Consider the following 21,432-nt stretch of genomic DNA (forward strand, 5'->3'; position numbering starts at 1 on the left):
TATTTTTTGTGGCTGTAGTTTATGTGATGTTTGCTAAATCCTCAGCTCACAGATGGTGGACCCCAGAATTAAAGCAACAGCTTTAAATAAAGGAATTAAAATAACAGCTTTAAAGCAACAGCTTGTGTCCCTGCACAAGCAAGAGGTTGTCAGCCTCAAAGGATTAAACCTTATCACAGAGAGGGGAGGATGTGCCTGAAATTCATATGCTTACATCACTGTTGTATAACATGAACACACTGAAGACCAATTTAAATTCATTGAAATGAGGGTCCCATATCCAGTCATACTGACAGCAGGGTGTGTTGCACAGTCTCAAAAAACAATTAAAGCATAAAATAGCTTCTAGAGTCAGACAACAGGTTTTCACAGTTTAAAAGCTGCTTTGCGCTTTCCCCTAGGATCACCATCTTGCAAGCAAGGAGAACTGTAGGTGCAAGAAGATACTTGGGTAGCTGGGTAAGAATAGCTACAGGTGCGATTTATGCTTAAGAAAGGAGAAAGCAAGTTGTCAAAAGGAAAAATCTGCTTTGCTAAGTGCTGCTGCAGAAGGGTTTGTTATACCTGGAGAGTTTAGCATATGTTAAAGAAGAAAGGAAGAAATCACATTTTCGTAACGTGCAAGGTGGCCTGGCTCCTGCCACCCGCGGTCTGTTTCCCAGAGCCCCACGTGCTGCGCAACAGCCAAATTGTCCTAATGGGGGTGAAGTGACAGAGGAGATGAATGCCTTTCCCTTGAGTCATTTTCTGATAAAGACACATCGCTTAGCTGCAAGATGACAAACTATATGTTCAAAGTGACAAATCATTTAATTAAAATTTACAAGCGGTTAAATACTGTTTGACCCAAATGGAGGCAGTTATCATGAATCAATTCATGGAGGAGGAACTAGGCTTCCCAGCAGATCGATAGCTCACAGCTACAGTACCTGGACAGTCTCTGCATTTCTTATGTGTTAAGAGCCCTTTTGCTGGCTGCTGTGCAGTCTAGCTCACAAAAGATCTCAATCAAGTTGAAAAGTAGTAACAATTTTACTTAGGCAGTGTTTGAACACTCAAGTTTCATGAATAGTTAATGTCACATCATGAGTTCAAGAAAAATGGTCTTCTATCTTAAGAGCAAATAGCTCAACTTTTGATGAGTTATGTTTTTTTATTGCATATACAGGCCAGTGGAAATTGTAATCATCTTTCATGAAAAGGCTCGACAGTTTTTATTATAGGAAAGTAAGGGTGGCCATTGCATTTACTAACTAACGTAGTAATGTGAAATTGCCAGGGTAACACACTTTTTTATTTATGCTGCCAAGCACATAATGTTCTGGTAGTTTCATAAAAATATATATTAGAGGAATTTCACATGCCAGCAAGCTGTAGATCTCTTTTATGTATATGACTTATCCGGTGTCCTTCAATTTAAGACATACCCCATTACAAAGAACAAGATTAAGCAGTATTGACATACAAGACAAACTCAAGAGATAATACTGGTCTGACCAGACATAATTCAAAGTGGCACTGTATTTAAACTCTTTTGGAATTAGTAAACAGTTTGACTTTGCTATTTATTTCATCCATCACCTTATTATAATGAGAGCACTATTGATGATTGATTAGATATCAGCATGGTTCGGCAGTAGACTTCCATGAATTCAGGGGGGTTTAATTCACCTGTAAAACCAGAGCAGTATATACACTATGCAGAAATACGACCAAGAGAAATCCCAAAGAAGTGCTTGAGAAATTCAGCAGAATAGATGAATAAAAAATAAATCTTTAGAAATCATCTGACAACTTCCCCATTGGAATATTTGTTTAAGGGTTGTCAGCTCCTCCAGCAAAAATGTTCCTTTTTCATACACATTCACCAAAAAGGCAAGAAATCATGTACTAACCTGTTAACTCAATATCCTTTGTCAAGATCAGAAGAATGATGTTCAAATTGTCCAGAAGCTGTAAAGTTCAGTGTAACAAAATTGTCATTCGCAATGTTATATGACGTAGCCTGAATGTAGCAGAACCAACAAAATCTTAATGATATATGAGGACTATCAAAGGTTGCCACTGAATACATAGATTTAATATGCTGCTTAATTCAAAAGCTTATTTACAATGTCACGCTTCATATTGAGGAAAATGATTCTGACAACCAATCATTTAAAATACAGAAAGAATGATTTACAAAAGGTCAGAAGTACAAATATTTTACATATTAGCTACTATCAAATTCATTTCCTCTAAAAGTTAGAAGGATCAGCAAATGTCTTCAAAGCTATTTACAATATTTCAGCATAAGACCCAACCTCTAATTACCAATGTAAGTCATAAATAATTGTCAAGTATGCAAATGAACCCCAAAAATCTATCAAATTAAAGTAATTAGCTCCCAAGTCAAATTTTTCTGTCGCATTAAAATGCTTTTACTTTTCTTAAATGTGACATTTAAAAATGAAGGCAACATTGTCAGGGAAGCAGTTATTGTAAGCTGTCAAAATTACATGCATAAGTACCCAATTGCACATGCCATGCATATTATTTCAGAAACAATCTGACTGTCTGTGTCTTGGCAATTGGCTTTATAACCCGTAGCTGCTGGTACAGCACCACACTTTTGAACTGGGCCCATTTATCAAACCCAGACCCTTGCAGGAGACTCAGAATTGCCCACTTTATATGAAGATCTGAGCATGGTTATTTGGCACAGGGAGCAGCAGTTCTTGGCCAGGCTACCCTGGAGAGCCTTTCAGACATGGTGCTTTGGGGTCTGGATGGGAAACGGGTCCCCCCAAGTGAGGGACCACAACGCAGATATGGGGGAGCAGGATGGGGCGGCTGGTTTGCTTGTCCCAGTGCTTTCTCCAGCACTTTTCTGGTTGTCTTCTCAATGGCATCTTCTCCAAATCTGCATTTGCCATGTCCAATGGAAGGCCATGACCCATCCATCTCCATTTAATTTTGGATGTCCATAACAACAAGAAATTGTAATTTATTTGTTCCTTGCCTGCAAGTTTCCCTCAGAATGATCCCTTTCTATTGCCATCCCACTCTACCTCTGTAGTTGTTGCCATTCTGCATCTTCCATTCAAAAAACAAAGGGATCTAGACTCAAAATTACAAGCTGGTTTTGTGTTTCCTTTACCATGGCTGTGCCGGGAGTGACGAGGGGGAAGCATGCACCTGGCGTGCTCTTCCCACAGGGGTGGCCCCGTGCTGCCGACTCCTCCTGAGCACAGCAGCACGCTTCTCGAGCATGCATCTGCAAGGAAAGGCTTTCACAGGGGGAATAACACTCTGGTAAGACCTGCAGTTGAAAGCTATAGTGTATCTCTTAAAACATAGAAATGTATGTCATACTTAACATGTTAGCAAGCACATCGGTCTGCTGAGCACCTTTGTGAAATAAGAAAGAATTGCTTACTTTTGAATAATGAGAAACACGTATGCTAAGACATTGGAATAAATTTTTGCAAGCCTAAAATAGTAAAAGAAAAAAAAAAAAAAAAAGTATCAAATAGAAAATGTGTCAATAAAAAAAAATAGCATACATATGTGCATCAGAGACAGCGTGTATGTTGTACTGCAGGCATACAAAAAGTCATCCTGCTATAAGCAAATCTTGGAAGACAACTGTGACATCCTTATTTACTGACTGTAGTGGAGCTCCAGAACTAGGTAGCCACATGCATTACATGGGCCTACAGTACATGGGACCTGTTATTGCCTAATATATTAAGTTTTCACATAAATAAGTTCAATAGAATTAGTTCTGATATCAGTTACAAGGAAGAATATTCAAGTAATGAAGGGCTTTGGTAGACACTTAATTTACAGAACTGATCTAAAAGTGATTGTTCATTCTCAACAGAAGAGCTTATTTTCTCCAAAATCTGAGGTTTTGCATATATAAACTACAGAAAAAAAAAAGAAAAAAAAAAAGTGGTTTTCTTCCCAAAGCTGGGGCAAGGACAGTTTGGGATTTGTACATCTCTCTTTTGGATTACAGATGAAGGTATGCAATAATTAAAAATAGTCCCAGTTCAGTATTTAGTCAGAACTTGTGTCTGAGTCCATACATTTCTCAAAACCAGACATGTAGATATCTCTACTGATGTCTTTTTGGAAATCTTGGGACATCTGATGAGGAAATCATCAATTCTGTTTGCGATTATCATGCACTATCCCATAAAAACACAGCGCAGGTACTCCTGTATCAGACCACTCAGACTGCTGCGCAGTGATGCCGTACATCCCTACATACACACACTAGCACATTTTAATTCTGAGGTCATTATTTTTTACCATATTCTCTCCTAACAGCTAGAATACGCTGTTCTGAGCAATGAACAGCTTTCTTGTAAGCGAAGTCAGACCCAAGCTGCGTTTCCTGGCTTTGTTGACCACACTGATGTTATTGAATTATTTTTCTGCTGGCAGATAATAGGATGCTGTGTGTTGTACGATCCAGTTTACACAAGTCTGTATCAAGGTGTCACCCTTCCTCTATAAAGCAGTAGTAATTCTGAAAGGCAGTGATACAACAAGCAGTCACGTCAAATTCTCCATTCAAGGAATTAATGCTTTAGCCAGGACATTTAGTGAGCTTCAGGCATCTACCAAAGTGCCTGGTTGGTGACACCAGCCCCAGCCAAAGCCTGTGGCACCGCGGCACCATCAGCTGGGTTACACGGGGGTCACTTTTATTTCAGGTCTGTGCGGCTGTGTTTCAGCCTAGGAAGCACAGCGCTAATGGAGACATCTGCGATTAGACTCATCTTGAGGGACTTTGGGGTTTTTGGCAGAAAAGGGTTTTGTCTGGGGCTTGTTTTCTGCCTAGACGTGCTTGCGGACAGGTTGCACGTCTGAAGGCAACCTCGTGGCCGTGCCTGCACCACCGAGCTGGGCAGGCAGCCAGGCCTTACCAGCCCCTGACTTCTGTTTGAATCTTGAGTTGCAATTCTTGCCATTTCGAGGACCAGTTTTATTAAATAAGCCTTGTATTGTTAATAAAATCCTAGCCAGTGTTTCTAGCTCATTAATATGCAGTATCAGATCGTATAAAAATGACTATCAAGCTGTATTAGGCTTGCATTTATTCAGCTTTTCTCATATATGCTCCAAAGCGGCAGGGTGGATCTGATTCCAGAAAGCACTCTTCACTTGGCCTTTGGGCTAGGCAATAACTTTTATTTGAAAGCAAAGTTATTTGAGTCACAGAAGGTAACCTTTCCAAAGATATTACTGCTGAAATAAAACAGGAAATCATATTCCCCATCCCCCCCAAAAATATTACTTTTTTTAATAATACCTTGGGTATATTATTTTTAGCATACCTGAAGAAGGGGAGGAAAGCCAGGCAACCTCAAAGAAAAGGGAAGTCAGGTTTTATTTCAAGCCATAGAAACAATAGAGCCCTTTGACTTATTAACAGTTCTAAGGTGGGAACATCTGTGGTAATTATAGCCCTTTGAAATCGGATACCACAGAGAAATGGGTTAAAACTGCAAGTCAAGTATTTGAATCTGGTTTTGATCTTATTATGTAAAAAGAAAGAGGAGAAGGAGGACGGGGACCAGAGGAGGGTGCCTACTCCAACCAAACGCAGCCGCACACTGCAGGTTGCTGTGGGCAGGGGCAGCGAGGACTGCGAGGGGAGGCTGCCCTCCGCAGCGACACACGAGCATCGTCAGGCCAAAGATACATTTATCCTGCAAACAGGAGGACTCCTACCCATTACGAAGTGCAGCTGTAGAAGAACTTTCCATGGCTTGCTCCCAGTGGAGGAAAAGTAGCTGCTTGTATGATAGATCTGAAATGTTTTTGAGGGAAATCACCAGATACGTGCAAGAGCAGAGCTGGATGTGATAAGGCAAGAGGCGAATTGCAGATTCTACAGCTGTGCTCATTTTTCTGTGAGAATTAAATGTCTGTTTAAAGTTTTCTGCACATTTTGCATACAACAGGCATGTCCTTAAGGCATAGGAAAGAACTTGGAGCCAATTTCTAGGGAAGGGAACCGGAGCCCCAGCACAGCCCATGCACAGACTGGGGAGCTGGCTCCGAGAGCCCCCGGCTCAGGTGGCTGATGCCTGTCTCTGGCAGCACCCACTCTTCTTCTCTTCCTGGGGAACGTGTTATATCTCAGGTTCTAGAGGAGAAATGAATGTTTCAGTCACCTCTACTTATGCTGTCTTCCTGGAATTTTTTAGTTTTTTAAAAGGCCTGAAGAGAACACCTGGAAGGCTCTCTTCCCACCAGCAGGAGTTGGATATTTGGTGTCAGTTTTGACAGATATTTGTCCACACTGCCCTTAGATCCAGCACCGACCCAGATTCCTCACCCTCCCCACACAACCCTGTGCTGAGTTTTCCTTCATAGCTCTTCTGGCCCCTACCTGCTGCAGCTGAGTGCTGCTGCTTCTGTTCTACCTGCTGCAGACACGGGAATTACTGCCTTACCTTCTCCAGGGCAATCTTCATGTACATGTATATCCCATCAATACTCTTCCTCCTCCTCCTTGGCTTTTACACTGCCCCGCTATTCCAGCCCCCCTCGTGGCTGAGATGTTCTCCGTGTTCCTGTCGGGGCTGTGTCCAGGCTGTGTCCCCGTCCCTGAGGTGACCCATCTGCACAAGACACCAGCTGCCTCGCTGCATTGCCTGCACGTCTGTTTACACATCACAGAAAATATTTGTCCTCTCATGGCAAAATAGCATCGATGATTCACCGAAATCACAGATGCGTTTCTGAGGAACTGTCAGAGTCAAGCCTTGTGCTTCCAGTAAGCATGCAGTTGGCTATTTTTGTTAAAGTGCAGGTGGTTTTTGTTTGTTTGTTTGTTTGGGGGGATAATTAAATTGATTGTTTTCTGTTTTGTGTGTGTGTGTGTGTTTGTTTTTACTGAGTTTAATTCACTATTCACTAGGTTTAATTTGAATAACCCAAAGATGCTCGTGGCTCCTTCCCCTGGCAGCACATGCAGCTTTGGCACCTGGAGGTCCGTGCATTAAAATGCCAGCTCAGGTGGCCCTGGCACAGTCTTTGTGTCAGCGCTAGAAGAGCAAGGGCGTGTGATTGAGGACTTGCCCGCATTGCTGTGTGTTCCTGCTTCCGAGCAGCTATGTTCAGGCTCAGTCTGCCTGGAAGGCAGTGAGGTGTCAGCTCACTGCTGTCGACTACCTGCTCTGCTTCACTTTCCCCGGACAAAGCACTTGGCCATTTTCTTCTGTCCCCTTTCCTGGTTAGATGTGGAGCCCGTGTGGTTGCACAGGTTCATCCCAGCACAGTGGCTGGTACTTCTCTGTCTGCCAGAAGTGGTCTCTGACCTTCGAGGCAGGTGTACATCAGAAATTGTCAAATTCTTGGAGGACACTTCATTTGTTCCAATACGAGTGCACATTTCATCTGTGGAAAGAAATTTGAGATAACTTGAATATAAAGGTTGATGTATGAAGCCAAATTTTATTTGATTCCTTCACAGTAATTTTCCTCATAAATACTTCTTGGTATTAAGAAATATTACTTGCAGTAGGAATGGGGTATGTTAGGGCTGTACTATTTTATCCTGCTAAACATTAAGGCAGTCTGTGTTTAGTGCCTGCTTCGTTTATCCCATTAATGTATTAGCAGGGCTCTTTTCCTTTGCATTATTTAATGGAAGGTTTTTTATTTGAAATGATCAAATCCATCTGTGTCTAAATGAAATTCCATTAAAGATACACCGTACAACAATGTAGGAGGGTTTAAAACTGTTTTTGTTTTTGCAGTTGCAACAAAGGCATGTCTGTAATATCCGAAAGATTAGAGTGAGCCTGCTTTGTCTGAGCAGCACTGTTTTTCTGATTTTATGATACCCAGCGACATTTGCTTGAAGAAAAAACTTGATAGACAGCAGCATGTGGGGAATCTATTATTTACACTGATTATCTACCAAACAGGCTTGTGTGTTAGGGCTGCTATTGTTAAGAGTCTCTCCAAATCACCATTGCCCATTTTTCCTGAGTTATCTGAATCCATTGTAAACATGTAAATGTGGAGTAACAAAAAGGGTGCGTGCCTGGCCCCATTGAGAAGCCCACACTTAGAAGCCACGGAGTAAGAACAGCATCAAGACCATATAATTAGAGCCAGCAATAACTATGGGGATTTTAGGTACCACTGCGTGATAATTGCTTTTAAACTGGAACTTTTCTGTTGGCAACCATATGCTAAAATTTAAAATGCAAGTTTGAAAACAAATCACACCTAGGCAATAAAGTTTTAACAATACCTTTTCATTGTGAAAACAGTCGCGGTGTAATTGTGCTTGCATTCAATGGATTCCAATGCAGGAGGTCGGGTTGTGTCACGTTTCTTAACAATTTGACGGCGTGCTTAAAGGATGCTGAACAGAAAATGCTCACAGCCGCGGTGGGTGCTGTGTGTTACAGCAGTAGCAGGTCGGTGCCGAGCTCCTTTAGGAGCACACGTTGGCACCGATGCCCAGGGCGCTTCCTCTGCGGGTGGACGGGCGATGGCTCTGCAGCCAAGCGCCGTGCACCGGGGTGTGTAACAGATTGTATGGATCATATGGATTATAACTTCCGTAACAGAGGAAGTGTCCAAAATCGAGGGGTTTTTAGCTATACAGACCTTCTGTCTGATTATAAGATATGCCATGTGCCTTCCTCCTTAGAAAGGGTTTTTCTTCTGATATGTGAAATGCTCTTCGGCAGTAGCATCCATTTAATTGGCATGAAAAGGTTATCTTACCTTCTCTCAATTAAGTTACCCAGATTTTGCCCATCTGTCTGTTACTTTACTTATGATCAAACTACCATCATTTTTTTAAGTACTCATTATCTAGAAAACTTACTATTTATAAGTTAGAAAATCTATAAATTTGTCTTTCTCTAAAATAATGCAACTTTTCCTACATTGAATGTTTTACTGTAAATAATTGTCAGATTTAAGCCTGCATTTCCACAAGAAGAGTCACTGACAATTTGGAAAATTAAACATTAGATTTTTTAGGGTTCCACTTGTTATCGCAGCTGTTGGCAGTGGGCTGTCAATAGGGGAGAGGCTGTGGGGAGGCTGTTGACTCAGGTGGGTTACCCTAAAAGGCAGTGAAAATGGGGAGATGCAAATAGGAGACAGCAAAAATGCTGAAGGCAAGCAGATCGGGCAGCCCCTTGGCACCATCAGCACCCACGGGGCATGGCTGCTGCCCACCATAGCTCTTCCCAGCACCAGGGTCACATTTCCAAACACAGCTCTGCCGAATTGTGGGGTACATCTCTGACTGCATCCTCTGCCGGAGCACGGGATGCCACACGTACCAGTAGGTCTGCCCCAGGCACTTCTCAGAAGTTGCTGACTTTGGAAATGCTTTGTTCCAGAGGGTTATTTGAGAGCAGAAATCAAGACAGTTAGAAACCTTTTGCACGTAGTTAACAACCTCCATCAGTCATGGTTTTGCTTTCTCTATCACCTTAATGAAACGCAGCTGTTAAGTGTTCACCAAGGAGGTGCAGTTTTAACAACTGCAAAATGTGTCAGGCATGCCCCAGCCCGTTAATGAGCAAGCAAAAGCCATCTTACTTAAATTTTACATTACTGTGTATACTTTTTAGCTGCTTTCAGGTTAGTACTGCACTACTGACAACATCCAGCATGAATTATTTGTGGGTATCCGAGTGGGAGCGCTGGGAAGGGCAGCTCTGCAGAGGGCAGGGAGGGATCGCACCTGAGCTCACACCTGGCTGCTGCCCCACGGACATCACAGAAATCACAGAAATCACAGAATTTCTAGGTTGGAAGAGACCTCAAGATCATCGAGTCCAACCTCTGACCTAACACTAACAGTCCCCACTAAACCATATCCCTAAGCTATGTCCCTAAGACATGGCTCTGCACAGCCAGGGAACCCGAATTCCCAGGCAAAGATCTCCTCCCTGATGAAGTTACAATGATGAATCGCTGAGCTAATTGCCATGCTTTGATTATTCCCCTTTCTTTTTAGCCCTGTAAATATAGCATTTTATATTGAACTCAGTCAGAAGTATCAAGTACCGGTATCAAATTAGATACAGAGCATGTTGCAAATGGGGTCCTCATGACTGAAACAGGAAATCCTAAATTATTATTTTCTGTGTATTCACTAAAATACATGCAAACATACACGGGGTTAATATTTCATTTTAAAGCATTGCTGATGGCATATTGATCCCAAGTATTTACCAAACTAAGCTTTAATATTTTAGTGCAACAAATAGTTGTTTTCTACTTTCACAGTTAGAGCAGTAATCTTGTATTCTTTGTATTCCTATCTAAAAACACAAAAATACTGCATTATTCATTTAAATTAGAAATAAGGAACAAATCAGTATAAACCATTCATTTTTTACCATTTCTTCATCTAACAGCAGCTTTGTGCGCAGTGTGGACGAATAGGACCTGACAACTGCTATCATTATCAATCCCCTCAGTCTCTTTGGGGTTCAGCTTCTGAATCTTTCTGCCAACACTCACACTTCAGAGAATGACAAAGCCACTCCATTAAGGCCCTCGCAGTCTTTGTCCTCACAGCTCTGTGTCGGAAGAAGCTGAAGAAGTTGAGTAAATCCATCCAGGCAGAGTTAGCTGATAGGCAACCTGTGCAATATTGCCTGCCTCATTTCTCAAATATTTTGGTGTATTTGTCTCAGCAGTGCTAAGTGACTCCTGCCTACAAAATACACGAAGATGAAATTCTACCCAAAATTCCACCCCTCGACCTGGAGAATGGCTGTGTGTGTGTTAACACAGAGCCAAACGTGGCTGCTCCCTAGAGCAGAGCAGCGTATCGATGTAGGTGAGGCTGCAGCGAGGTGCAGTCCCCAGCATCTTCCTCCCTGCTCCTGCCATCACCCTTGGCTCTGTGGTTTTGTAAGCAAGAACTGAGACAAGCGACTGCTGCGTGTAGGCAGGAACACGCCCAGCAGAGTGGAGCCACCTCGTCTCGCAGTCTGTCGTGCCCAGTAATGATGTTTGCCAGGCTCCGTGAGCCATTACATGACATGCTTTTCACTTCTCTGGGGGGTAGGGCTGCACCGCTCTTCACTGATCTCTTCTCTTGACTCCCATCACTGTGATAAGCAAAATATTTTGACCATACATCATTTATAAATAATCTCTTGCAAATGTATGCCTTTATTTAAAATATAAGCATTTTGCATTTCAAATGCATTCTGGGGATTTCGGCCTGTGCCGTACGCTATGTTCCTCTCTCATTAAAATGGATTTGGGTGACTCATAGCAGTGACACAAGGACATCAGACTGGAGTGGACCTTCTGAGTCATCACCTCCAGCCCCCAGCCACCACAGACACGGGCTGAATGCCGTTCCACTTTCCTAAATTACCAGCATTTCCCAAGCAGTATCATTGTGGTCAAAGCTCTGCTTAATCAAAGCCTCCATCTGGCAGATACTTTGAAAGGTTCAGATTTATCAATTTAACTTAACCAGTGAATTTTCCATCACTGTAGATTTCCTGCCTCGAGAATGATTGCATTTGCATAAGACTAGACAAATTGGTGTCCTTGCTGATTCATTGCTATACACAGCTCTTGGGTTTTCTTCTCCCAAGGTCAAGCTCCCTGCAATCCCGTCTGGCCTGCAAGGCACAGAGCACGGTTTCTCTTCTGACAAACATTCCTTTGGCCAAAACACTCGTGTGCCTGCTCTCGCACTCTCCGAGCAGATTACCTCTCCTATCACAAGTCATTGCTTTCTAATTCAGTCTTTTATAGACTGCCGGCCTGCTCCTCCAAAGCCATAAATCCTCAACTAACTTCAAGTGTCACAATATTTAGAGATGTTATCTGTGGGACTCAAGTGAGCCTTCAGAGTCCCATTATCTTACAATCTTCTCTTTTAAAAAACATTTTTGACAGCCCAGACTTCGTCTTTTTCTTACTGCTTTGACCTTGAGTTAGTTTATCCCTGTCTTCTCAGTATATTTGAAATTTTGCATGCAAACTATTAAGGCTTTCTTCATGCAAACTATTAAGGCTTTTCTATAATAAATCATTAACCTGAATATAGCTAAATGAAATGCTTATTAACTTCTCTGTGCATAATCCATTTAACAGAATTACTCTTGCTTATTCAGACAACCCAAAGAGGTCCACGCTTTTGTCTACAAGGCATCACAATTAAAGCTTATAATTATTTCTGGTTAATGCAGTCCTTGGTGTTAGCAAATGTTGGTTTACACGTATCAGCATAGTACTTTTCCTAATCTCTTGTGTTAATTAGAGATAGTGATATAATATTACTTTGCTCTTTTTTATTCACTACCAGGAGAGATGTAGGAATATAATCCTATCTGTGTGTAGAGTACGCTTAAACATTTTCACCACTGCTAAGTGTTATAAACCATTAGGATGGCGTGGAATAACCGGGCTGGCAGGGGTCTTGCCTCCCGCAGGGCATTTGGTGCAGGTCAGTCAGTGAGAGTGGAACCACTTTATCGAGCAGCGCTGATAGCACAGGGAATTACTGGGCAAGGGGAGGCGAGAGCAGAAGCTTTCTCCATTTGTCTCTGTTCCTGCTGTAACTGGACTGGCCACTCGCACAGGTCTGAGGACTATTTTAGTGTACTAAGTGCCCAAAGGTGCTCTAAAGACCCAATGCAATACGTGCACACTAACCCAGTTTCTGCAGCCCGTGGCTGTGTGCAGATACCGAGGGCTGCTCTTGGCACGTGCGGGTTCCTACCAAATTATCTTTGATTAATCTAACAATAAAATAAATTACTATCCCTCAATGACTGAAGCAAACGTTTTAAATGTATTGCATCTTGTAAACGCTGGATCACATTATATTCCCAAACACCAGCCTTTTCGTCAAGCTCATTTTAATCTCCTTGATGAGAATTCACTTGCTTTCATGGTACCTCTACCACAGATTGGAGCAGAATTTGCACTGCCAGATCAGCACAAGGGGAGCAAATAATCTGACCTTGGTTTCTATTGGAGACAGTTACCAGGATGTTGTTCTGAACGAGTCTTCAGACAGAGCAGTAATCCTCTGCGGACCAACTGCTGTCCTCCTGCTTGCTCTGTGCTCCGGAGCTTCGTGTGCTGTGAAATCAGTTATAAACAGAGTGCTCCACTGTAGTGGTAGCAGGAATTATGGAGGTGTCTAGGATAGCTGCAGATGTAATGAGGGAGTCCAATAATCCGTGCTTTTATTTAATGACTAAGCATACGTACCTCTAGCACTATCTCACTGTAGAAATATAAAGACTGCAAATGTGTGTGTCTGTGTGCATAAAAAAATGCTCAGTGCTAAGATCTTAATGGGAAAAAAGAAGCTGTGAGTTTTGTGCTATTTTCAAACATTTAAGTCTTCTTGCTCATTTCTAAACTTTTTTTTTAGAGTGATACAGAGTTCCCTAAAAAAAAAACAGGATGAAAATTAACCAGTCCAAGTCCAAAATGACCTTGCCTGGCACTGCATAGCAACGATAATGAAAGCAAGGACTTTTTTTTAATTATCAAAAATGATTATTCATTCTAGATGAATGGCCAGGCAGATCATACCAAAAATTTTTAAATTTGAATAGTAATTTTGTTTTCTGTACAAAGTTCATAACACATCACAAGAGATCTACAAAATTGTATTAATATTTGGGAACAAAAATTTCTTTTGACCCAAAAACAATCCAAATGACACAGGAAAAGTCAATCAAAATGCCAAGGTGAGAAAGTAAAGAACTGCAGAAACTTGTTACATATTCAGGACTTTTTATGAGCCAGGCATGCCATTTTAAGCTGTATGCCACAGCATACTCACTATGACATTGTAATTGATGCCATCCATTTGGCACCAGCAGCGAGAGGCAGGCATCTGCTTATAAATTCTCTTAGCAGCCCAGAAACACTTGGAGATTCCCAGAAGCCGCGTTAAAGTGGAGATGCACAAGAGCCTGGCAGGATTTCCAAAGCCGTGCTCTCCATCAGCAGCACCCCAGCCGCCGCGCAGGGGTCCCCAGGCTGGTGCAGCCCTGCAGAGGTGCTGCCGTCTGGCCTGGAGCTGCAAAATCTGCCCTTAGAGCACACCCAGCAGTGCCAGGCTGTCTCCACTGACAGCAGAATCAGAGGGCTGAAGCATCGCACCGTAATGTAGCGCTGTGCTTCTCAGCCTTTGCACTTATCCTTCAAGTGTTTTCCAGCTGCCAGTTCCAGTTTGGTGGGTGAGGAAAAATGGCCCAGCTCTCTGAGCCTGCCTGTCTCTGCTGTGGTATGCAGCCCCAAAAAACAGCCCACAAGGCCAATTGCTGGTCAGATCGCCTATAGGCATGGCATGGATTTGGGGACTTTCCGCAGTGAGAGCACTGCCTTTGGGGTCTCTTCAGGCCTTCGTGGACCTTGGTTTTGTTTTTTCACACTGAATACCACTGCAACTCTAAGTAAAACTTTATCCATTGGGTTATTATTGGCAGCGCCTAGTGACAGCAGGCTTACAGCAGCTTGCCCTCCTTAAAACATGTGAAGAAATGGAACAGGTATTGGAAGGGCTGGGGAATAATTTTAAGTGTTGGCTTCATCTCTCTCCCAGCGCCAGTCCCTGTGAGCTGGCACAGGAGCACTGGCTTGGGGTTCCCCATGGGAACACAGCCCCCCCGCCGTGTATTCAAATTCAGTCCCTTACACTTCTCCAGATTTCTTTCTCCTTCCGTTTGCTATCACATCAAGTGCTTCTGGTTTGTCAGCGTTGGGAGACATAATTCTTTTCTATTATTTACACAAGTATATGTGTTTTTCCCATTAATTCACCTAACACCTTTGTGCTGAAACGATCCAGATATGATTTAATAAGCTTTACAAAGATAGTGGTGGTTCATATGCAGGAAATCAGATTTACATAATTTTCCACTGGCTTTTAGAGCCACTGAAGTTCAAATTATCTTTACTTTGGGAAAACTCTTTTAATATGCTAAAACAAAATACCACCTCCACTATGCTTGAGCTTGATATCGTGGTTTTTCTAATACATCAAATGTTTTTTTTTCTGATATGTTAAATGTTGGCTCGCCATGCAGGTTTATCACAGAAAGAGCCTTTTGAATGAGAATGGGAGTGCCCAGTCCTGTAGTTAGTCATGGTTGCAAGTCTTTAAACTGACTGAAGGTGAAACTCTAAAAGCAAGAACTAATCTGGTTGTCGTTTTTTTTTGGTTTGGTTTACACATCTGACTTTGCAGAGTGTAAGATCAGGTGCATCTGTGGGCTTTAGTGCTAGATAGAAAGTGGATGAATGGCAGAGGTAACGTGGTGCTCCTGGGCTCTGGGCAGGGTGTTTTACCGTCCCTTCTCTTTTCTGCTGTCTTGTATTTCACAAGAACAAAACCATTGGGTTCTGCTTCAGCCTTCTCCTGTGCTGCCCAGAAGGGCCAGCACACCGGCTGCTCACGGCGGCTGCAGACGGTTGTCTGTCTCCTCACTGTTCTCTTGTATTTTAACTCTTGTGCATGCATTTACTGTAATACTTAATTAGGAATTTGAGAGAGGCTTTGTAGTGAAGCAAGTAAATGCAGTTTCATCAGACTGACAATAAATGTATATCTCTTTGAATAAGCAAAACTTTCAAACTTTGGCTCCAGAAGTTAAGTAGAAAACAAGCTGTTTTCCAACAGAGCTAAATATATTCACCTCTCATTGATTTCAGTGGAGATTTAATGCTCAGTAACTTAAAAACAGATAAATTATTCAGATGTTTAAACATGAAGCACTCATTTAATGTTAAGTATTCACATTTTAAAATGTTTGCATTAATAATGGTTTGTGCTCTTTAACACAACAAGTAATAGTCAGTGAGCATTGTCACGGGAGGGCTGTCTACTTTTGCAGCCTTTTCTCCTGTTTTCAGAAGAAAGCTTTTGCTGCTTTATATGTTATCGTAGAGGAAGTACTGAATTACAAGTATTTGGGGTTTAAGAGTAGGAATTTTCCCTTAACCCTTTTCTTTTCTCTTTGCAGCTCCCAGTACAGCCCAGTACGGGATCACCGGTGATGCCGAAGTCCTGTTCTCCTGCTGGTACCTTGTGTTGACACTGTCCTCTCTCACCAGCATATTCTACCTGAAGAACATCATTCTGCACTAAATGTAAAGAACCCTAAAAGGCTTTTAAGGATTCTCTGAAAGTGCTGATGACTGGATCCAATCTGGTAGAGTTTGTTAAAAGCAGCGTGGGATATAATCAGCAGTGCTTACGTGGGGATGATCGCCTTCTGTAGAATTGCTCATTATGTAAATACTTTAATTCTACTCCTTTTTTGATTAGCTGCATTACCTTGTGAAGCAGTACACATTGTCCTTTTTTAAGACGTGAAAGCTCTGAAATTACTTTTAGAGGATATTAATTGTGATTTCATGTTTGTAATCTACAAGTTTTCAAAAGCATTCAGTCATGGTCTGCTGAGTTGCAGACCGTAGTTTACAAAAAAAAAATGAAAAAAAGGAAAAAGAATATTGCAGTAAAAATGTGCTTCTTTAAGGCTGCAATACAACATTCAGTACCCTTCTTTAAAACATTCTATCCACATTTACACATAAACTTTTCTTTCTTTTGATAAAAAAAAAAAAATCAATATTGCCTTCAAAATCTCTCTTCAAAATATTACACATATCTAGATTTTCTTCCAGCATGATATTCAGGTTTCAAGAATGAGCCTTGTATTATAACTGCATTGTGCAGTACTGCTTTTTGTTTTCTTCCTTTTTTCCTGCAAATTCAGCATGGGTGTGCCTTCATAAAACACTACTTTCCTCTTCCACTCCAACAATTTTGGAATGTGTTTTGGGAAATGCTAAAGCATCCTTTTGAGCATAACAAATCTCTAACTGAGGATGAAGGTGCTATTGGCTAGAAAGAAAACCTCCTCTCCCATCTCCAGTGGGTAACGGAACTGCTTCAGATGTATATTTTTAGGCAATCAGTGAAGGATAGCACCAATTCCTTTTATTTTTTCCTATCTATTAAGCAGTAGATGATCTCTGTAAAAAACTAGTTTTCCCATTACAAAAGAGAACACAAATCATTTTGAAACATCTTTTGAACGTAAGAAGGTTTCTCTTAGTTATTCTAAATCAGAATTCTTAAGTGGCTGTAAATGTGAGAAACTGAATTGTCCCTTTTATATTACCGGCAAAAAAAAAAAAAAAAAAAAAAAAAAGTGAATTGGTATTTTTCTTGCACTTAATTTTGTACTGGTTTGGCTAATTTAGCAATGATAAAGGATGCTTTTAAATATTAGATATCTGAAAATACATAAAGTATCAAGCAGAATTTTATATATATATAATATATATATAAAATACATATATATATTAAAACAAGGTTGCTCTAATAATTGTACTGAATTGCATGCTGCCGTCAATGATGCATCTTTACAGACAGGACTTCATTACTGACATACTAATACTGTACAAATAGCTTACCACAGCAGTTTAGTTCTCATACATGATTTCCTAGGACTGCAGTCTATCAAGATAAGACTCTCATTAACCTCAATGAAGGATCAAGTTTCAAAATAGCATATAACATTCCTATTTTTTCTAAGCAGCCCCATACTGCATCATTGCAAAATGTTGCTCACAGTTTACAGCTGAATTTAAAAATGCCATCCGTGTAAATTGCTGGGACATGACTGTGTCCAGCAGCCTTTGAATACAAGATCTCCTATTGACAACAATAATAAAACCATTATCTACGTTATTATTTCCCTGTTTCGTATGTGAACTCTAATAGGTGACACAATTATTATAAATATGACATTCTTTCTCCTAACAATAAGGCTTTGTAGCTAGCAATACCAGATGAGTACTGTGCATATGCAGCAGTTCCAAATCGAGTTTACAAATATCCCAGTTCTGAAAAGGTAAATTGTGAGTTTGCTTAGACTCAATATATATGTTGTCCCATGCTAAAAGGTAGTCCAAATATGTGGTGAACCTGTTGTTACTGATCAGCTCAGATGCAGGGTATGAAGTGAAATATGCTGACTCCAAAATATGGCAATAAATTGTCCTAGGTCACTCTGCTTTTGTTCAGTGACAGGTTGTACTATTTCTATTATATCATTTGCAGCTGCGTGCTGAGCAGTTACTATTCTGAGAAATGTGGCATTTTTTTAAAAATCTTGAATAACATGACAAAATTAATTCTTTAAGGAAATGGTATAAGACCAATTCAAATTATATGATACACAGTCCTGATATTCTGATTTCCCTTGTATTGCAGCTTTAAAGTGCTATGTTGTAGAACCCCTTCATAAGAAACAGAGGTGCTGCAGATACCATGTCAGTACAGTTTTATGAAGAAAGAAAAAGGGGTACCAGTAACCCAACTCGTATGCCGTGTCTCATGTAAAACCGAGAGATGTTTGTATTCTGGGGCTGGATCAAATTATATATTTCAATTATATATATTTCATTTCAGTGATTCCTAATATCTGAAGCCTAACAATTCCAGCAACAGAATAGAATGAGCAGCAGCTTTATTAAATGTGAAGAAAATGAGGAATGAGGTATTGACTGTTAGCAGACACAGAGCCACTGGGTAACATGGACAAGGCATTTGGTCCCAGCTCTGAATTTTCACTTAAATTTGTGGGGACGTGATTGTTGTCAAGTCCAAAATAGAAAAAAATATATATATATACAAATATTCCTAGGTGCCAATAGCATTTAGCATTTTCTTAGATGAGATAGGTTCTTAAACACCAGTCGGATCTGCGTGTTCAGCAGCGGACACGTGCGCACCCACCCGCTCAGCCCCGTGTGCCTCGGTGCTGCGGGGCTGGGCTCTGCAGGACTGCTCAATCCTGCAGCCCCGCACAGAGGCAGAGGCGCTTACCTTTATGCACCGATTAATTCAAAGGGCGTGGTGCATGAAGATAAGCAGCCTTGATTTTTTGCAGGATCGGAGCTATAGGCAGTATTGATTGAATAAAGGAACGTGGCTCCTCGGTTAACCTGTTCCTTGCGGTAAACTGGTAATTGTGCAGTTTGGGACTTACTGGGACACTCTTCCAACGCAGACTGTGCAGACTGCTGCCAATTGAACTCAACAGCATTTGACAAAATCCATTCACCCTTTAGTTTGTGGGGTGCGTTTGCTTTAGGCGACTGTTTGACGGTATGTTCTACGCTTCTTCAAATGGTTAACCCATACTGTTCATATCTGTTGGTCAAATATTATTATATTTATTCCCACCTTTAAAACGTGAAAAATAAATGGCTTAGCTCCAAGCAGTATAACTGAATATTTATATTAAGATCGTTGTCCACATTGGAAACCCCGAAGTCTGTAACACCGTAAGTTCCTACTCATGCAATAACTCAGGTCTGCTAATTACCATTGCATCGGTGACGTACACAGAAGCAATGATGCTCTAATTATACCGTTGCTGATCCAGATTATACTAATACTGAATTAAAGGATGTCTCACAACTTCTTGAACAAATGCAGTTTCTCAAGGGTTTATAACTTGGCAGGAAATATACTCCTCATAGCTAAACAGCTTTTTTTAAACTTTTCAATATATATATTTTTTTTAGAAACTGTGCTGTTTTTAAGATACAGGAGTGTTAAAAACCATCACCAGGAAAAGCTGCTTTTTTGCACATTTTCAGAGTTAGCATTCTAGACCAACAATGGTAAATGTTACGCCTACCAAAATCTCTGCTTATTCCACATAACTGTGTTATAAAGAATGTGTATACCAAAATATGTATTTACGTGGATAAACAATATGCCTTAAAGACTAGATATGCATTTACTTCTGAGATTGGATCAGCTTTGTGCCCAGTCTGGAGGTAAATAATCCATATTTCGTAGCCTGCCATGGGAGGTTTTGTTTCTTTCAAAAAAAAAAAAAAAAAAGGAAAAAAAAAAAAGTGAAGAAAAACATTCAGTTTCTTTTAAAATAATCTTAACTAATTTTAAAATTCTTGCATAAGCTGACATATGTGAGGAAGTTTAGGAAAAGGATGAAGTTTTAGCCCTAGCCCTGGCAGTGCACGGCCCCCTTTTCGGAGCTGTGGCAGCCCCGGGGCCGAGACCCCCCGCGTGCGGTCACAGTGCCCAAGAGCTCGCTCGCTCTCAGCCTGCAGCCACCTTCCCAGCCCGGGGTCTTCTCCTTCCCTCCACCTCCTGCCCCTGGGGGCACGGCACTGCCCATCCCCGCCTGTCGTCCTGCTGTGTCCCTGCTCAGCCTCGCCTCCGGAGCTCTCCACCTTTCTCCCTCCTGTCTTGGCCTCAGTTCAGGCTCAGCCATCAGATGGGGAGGTGGGATCGCAGGGTCCAGCAGCAGTGGGATGGCGCCAGGAGTTAGGGGAAGAGGACAGCTGGTGGGACCCTGACTCACAGCTCAGTGACCTGAGCCCAAAAGGCAGACAGATATTCCCGAGCACCCCCGTTGGCCACAGCATCAGGGACCTGTGGGAACCCAGCGTACCCACGAGCCACAGCCAGAGGCCAGCACACCCATAGCCCCCCCAGCACAGAACAGGAAACTCGTTTAAACAACAAATTACTCTAAAAAAAAAAAAATCTTAAAAAAATGAGAAATAGAAATTCTTCATTCAGCCTTAATAGACTAATAGATAAATAATTGAAGGGAGGAGTTTACTCTGGGAGTTGACTTTTTCAGCCAAAACCAACACGCCCTGCCCATGCACGGCTGTGGTGAGCACATGTAGGCTGGGCTGGCTCCACTTTTGGGTCACACCTTCCCTGCCGAGGCAAGGGAGGGATCTTACCCAGCCATCAGGAAGGGCCGTGGCACACCAGGACACAGCCCAGGCTGCTGCAGAAGGGTCTTGGGACAGCCTGGCAGGACTCTGGGTGCCTGCTGTTCCAGAAACGTCCCTCACCAGGGCACCGAGAGCACCGAGCAAATACCTGTTTGCTCCTACCACTTTCTGCCAACTTTCTGCCTAATTCTTGGAGAGCTCAAAGGTTCCTTTATTTCAGAAAACCCCCGTGCTAGGGAAGTGGAGATCAGCATACTTGTCACATCCCGTAAACTTAGTTTTCAGTCATTTGTGTTTTAAAGACGTGAAGCTTTCTGGTCGCCTGGCGGGCCATGAGTACAGCAGGACAAGCTGCAGGCTGCAGGCCTCAGGCCGATGCTGGTGTCCCCTGCCCCGGCTCTGCCTCGTGTCCCCACGGCTGGGCCGCCAGAATCAGCCTGCGGGGCTCCCATCAATGTGCCAGCTGCCATCCCTGTGGCAGGGGGAGTGCAGGGACCTGTCCTTGCTGCCACTCGGGCACACCAGGGCAGTGTCCAGCGTAAGGAACTCTGAACCAACCCGCAGACAGTAGAGCAGAGTAACAGAGCTGAAAGTCATTTCATTTAGGGTCACTTTCATCATCTCGTAGCTCCCTGCACAGCCTCTGTG

At 42.0% G+C, this 21,432-nt stretch overlaps 1 protein-coding gene across 3 annotated transcripts in view; it reads left to right on the top strand.

The window, feature by feature from the left end:
• Window positions 1–21,432, top strand: part of NEGR1 (neuronal growth regulator 1) — a 260,822-nt gene that overhangs the window by 218,539 nt on the left and 20,851 nt on the right. For all 3 annotated transcript variants that reach the window (XM_068690070.1, XM_068690071.1, XM_068690074.1), the window contains one exon: window positions 16,005–21,258. In XM_068690070.1, the coding sequence (XP_068546171.1) occupies window positions 16,005–16,129 (125 nt within the window). In that variant the 3' untranslated portion in view covers window positions 16,130–21,258. The remainder of the gene's footprint in view (window positions 1–16,004; window positions 21,259–21,432) is intronic.

Source organism: Anas acuta, chromosome 8, assembly GCF_963932015.1.
Source record: "Anas acuta chromosome 8, bAnaAcu1.1, whole genome shotgun sequence".
Lineage (NCBI taxonomy): Eukaryota > Metazoa > Chordata > Aves > Anseriformes > Anatidae > Anas > Anas acuta.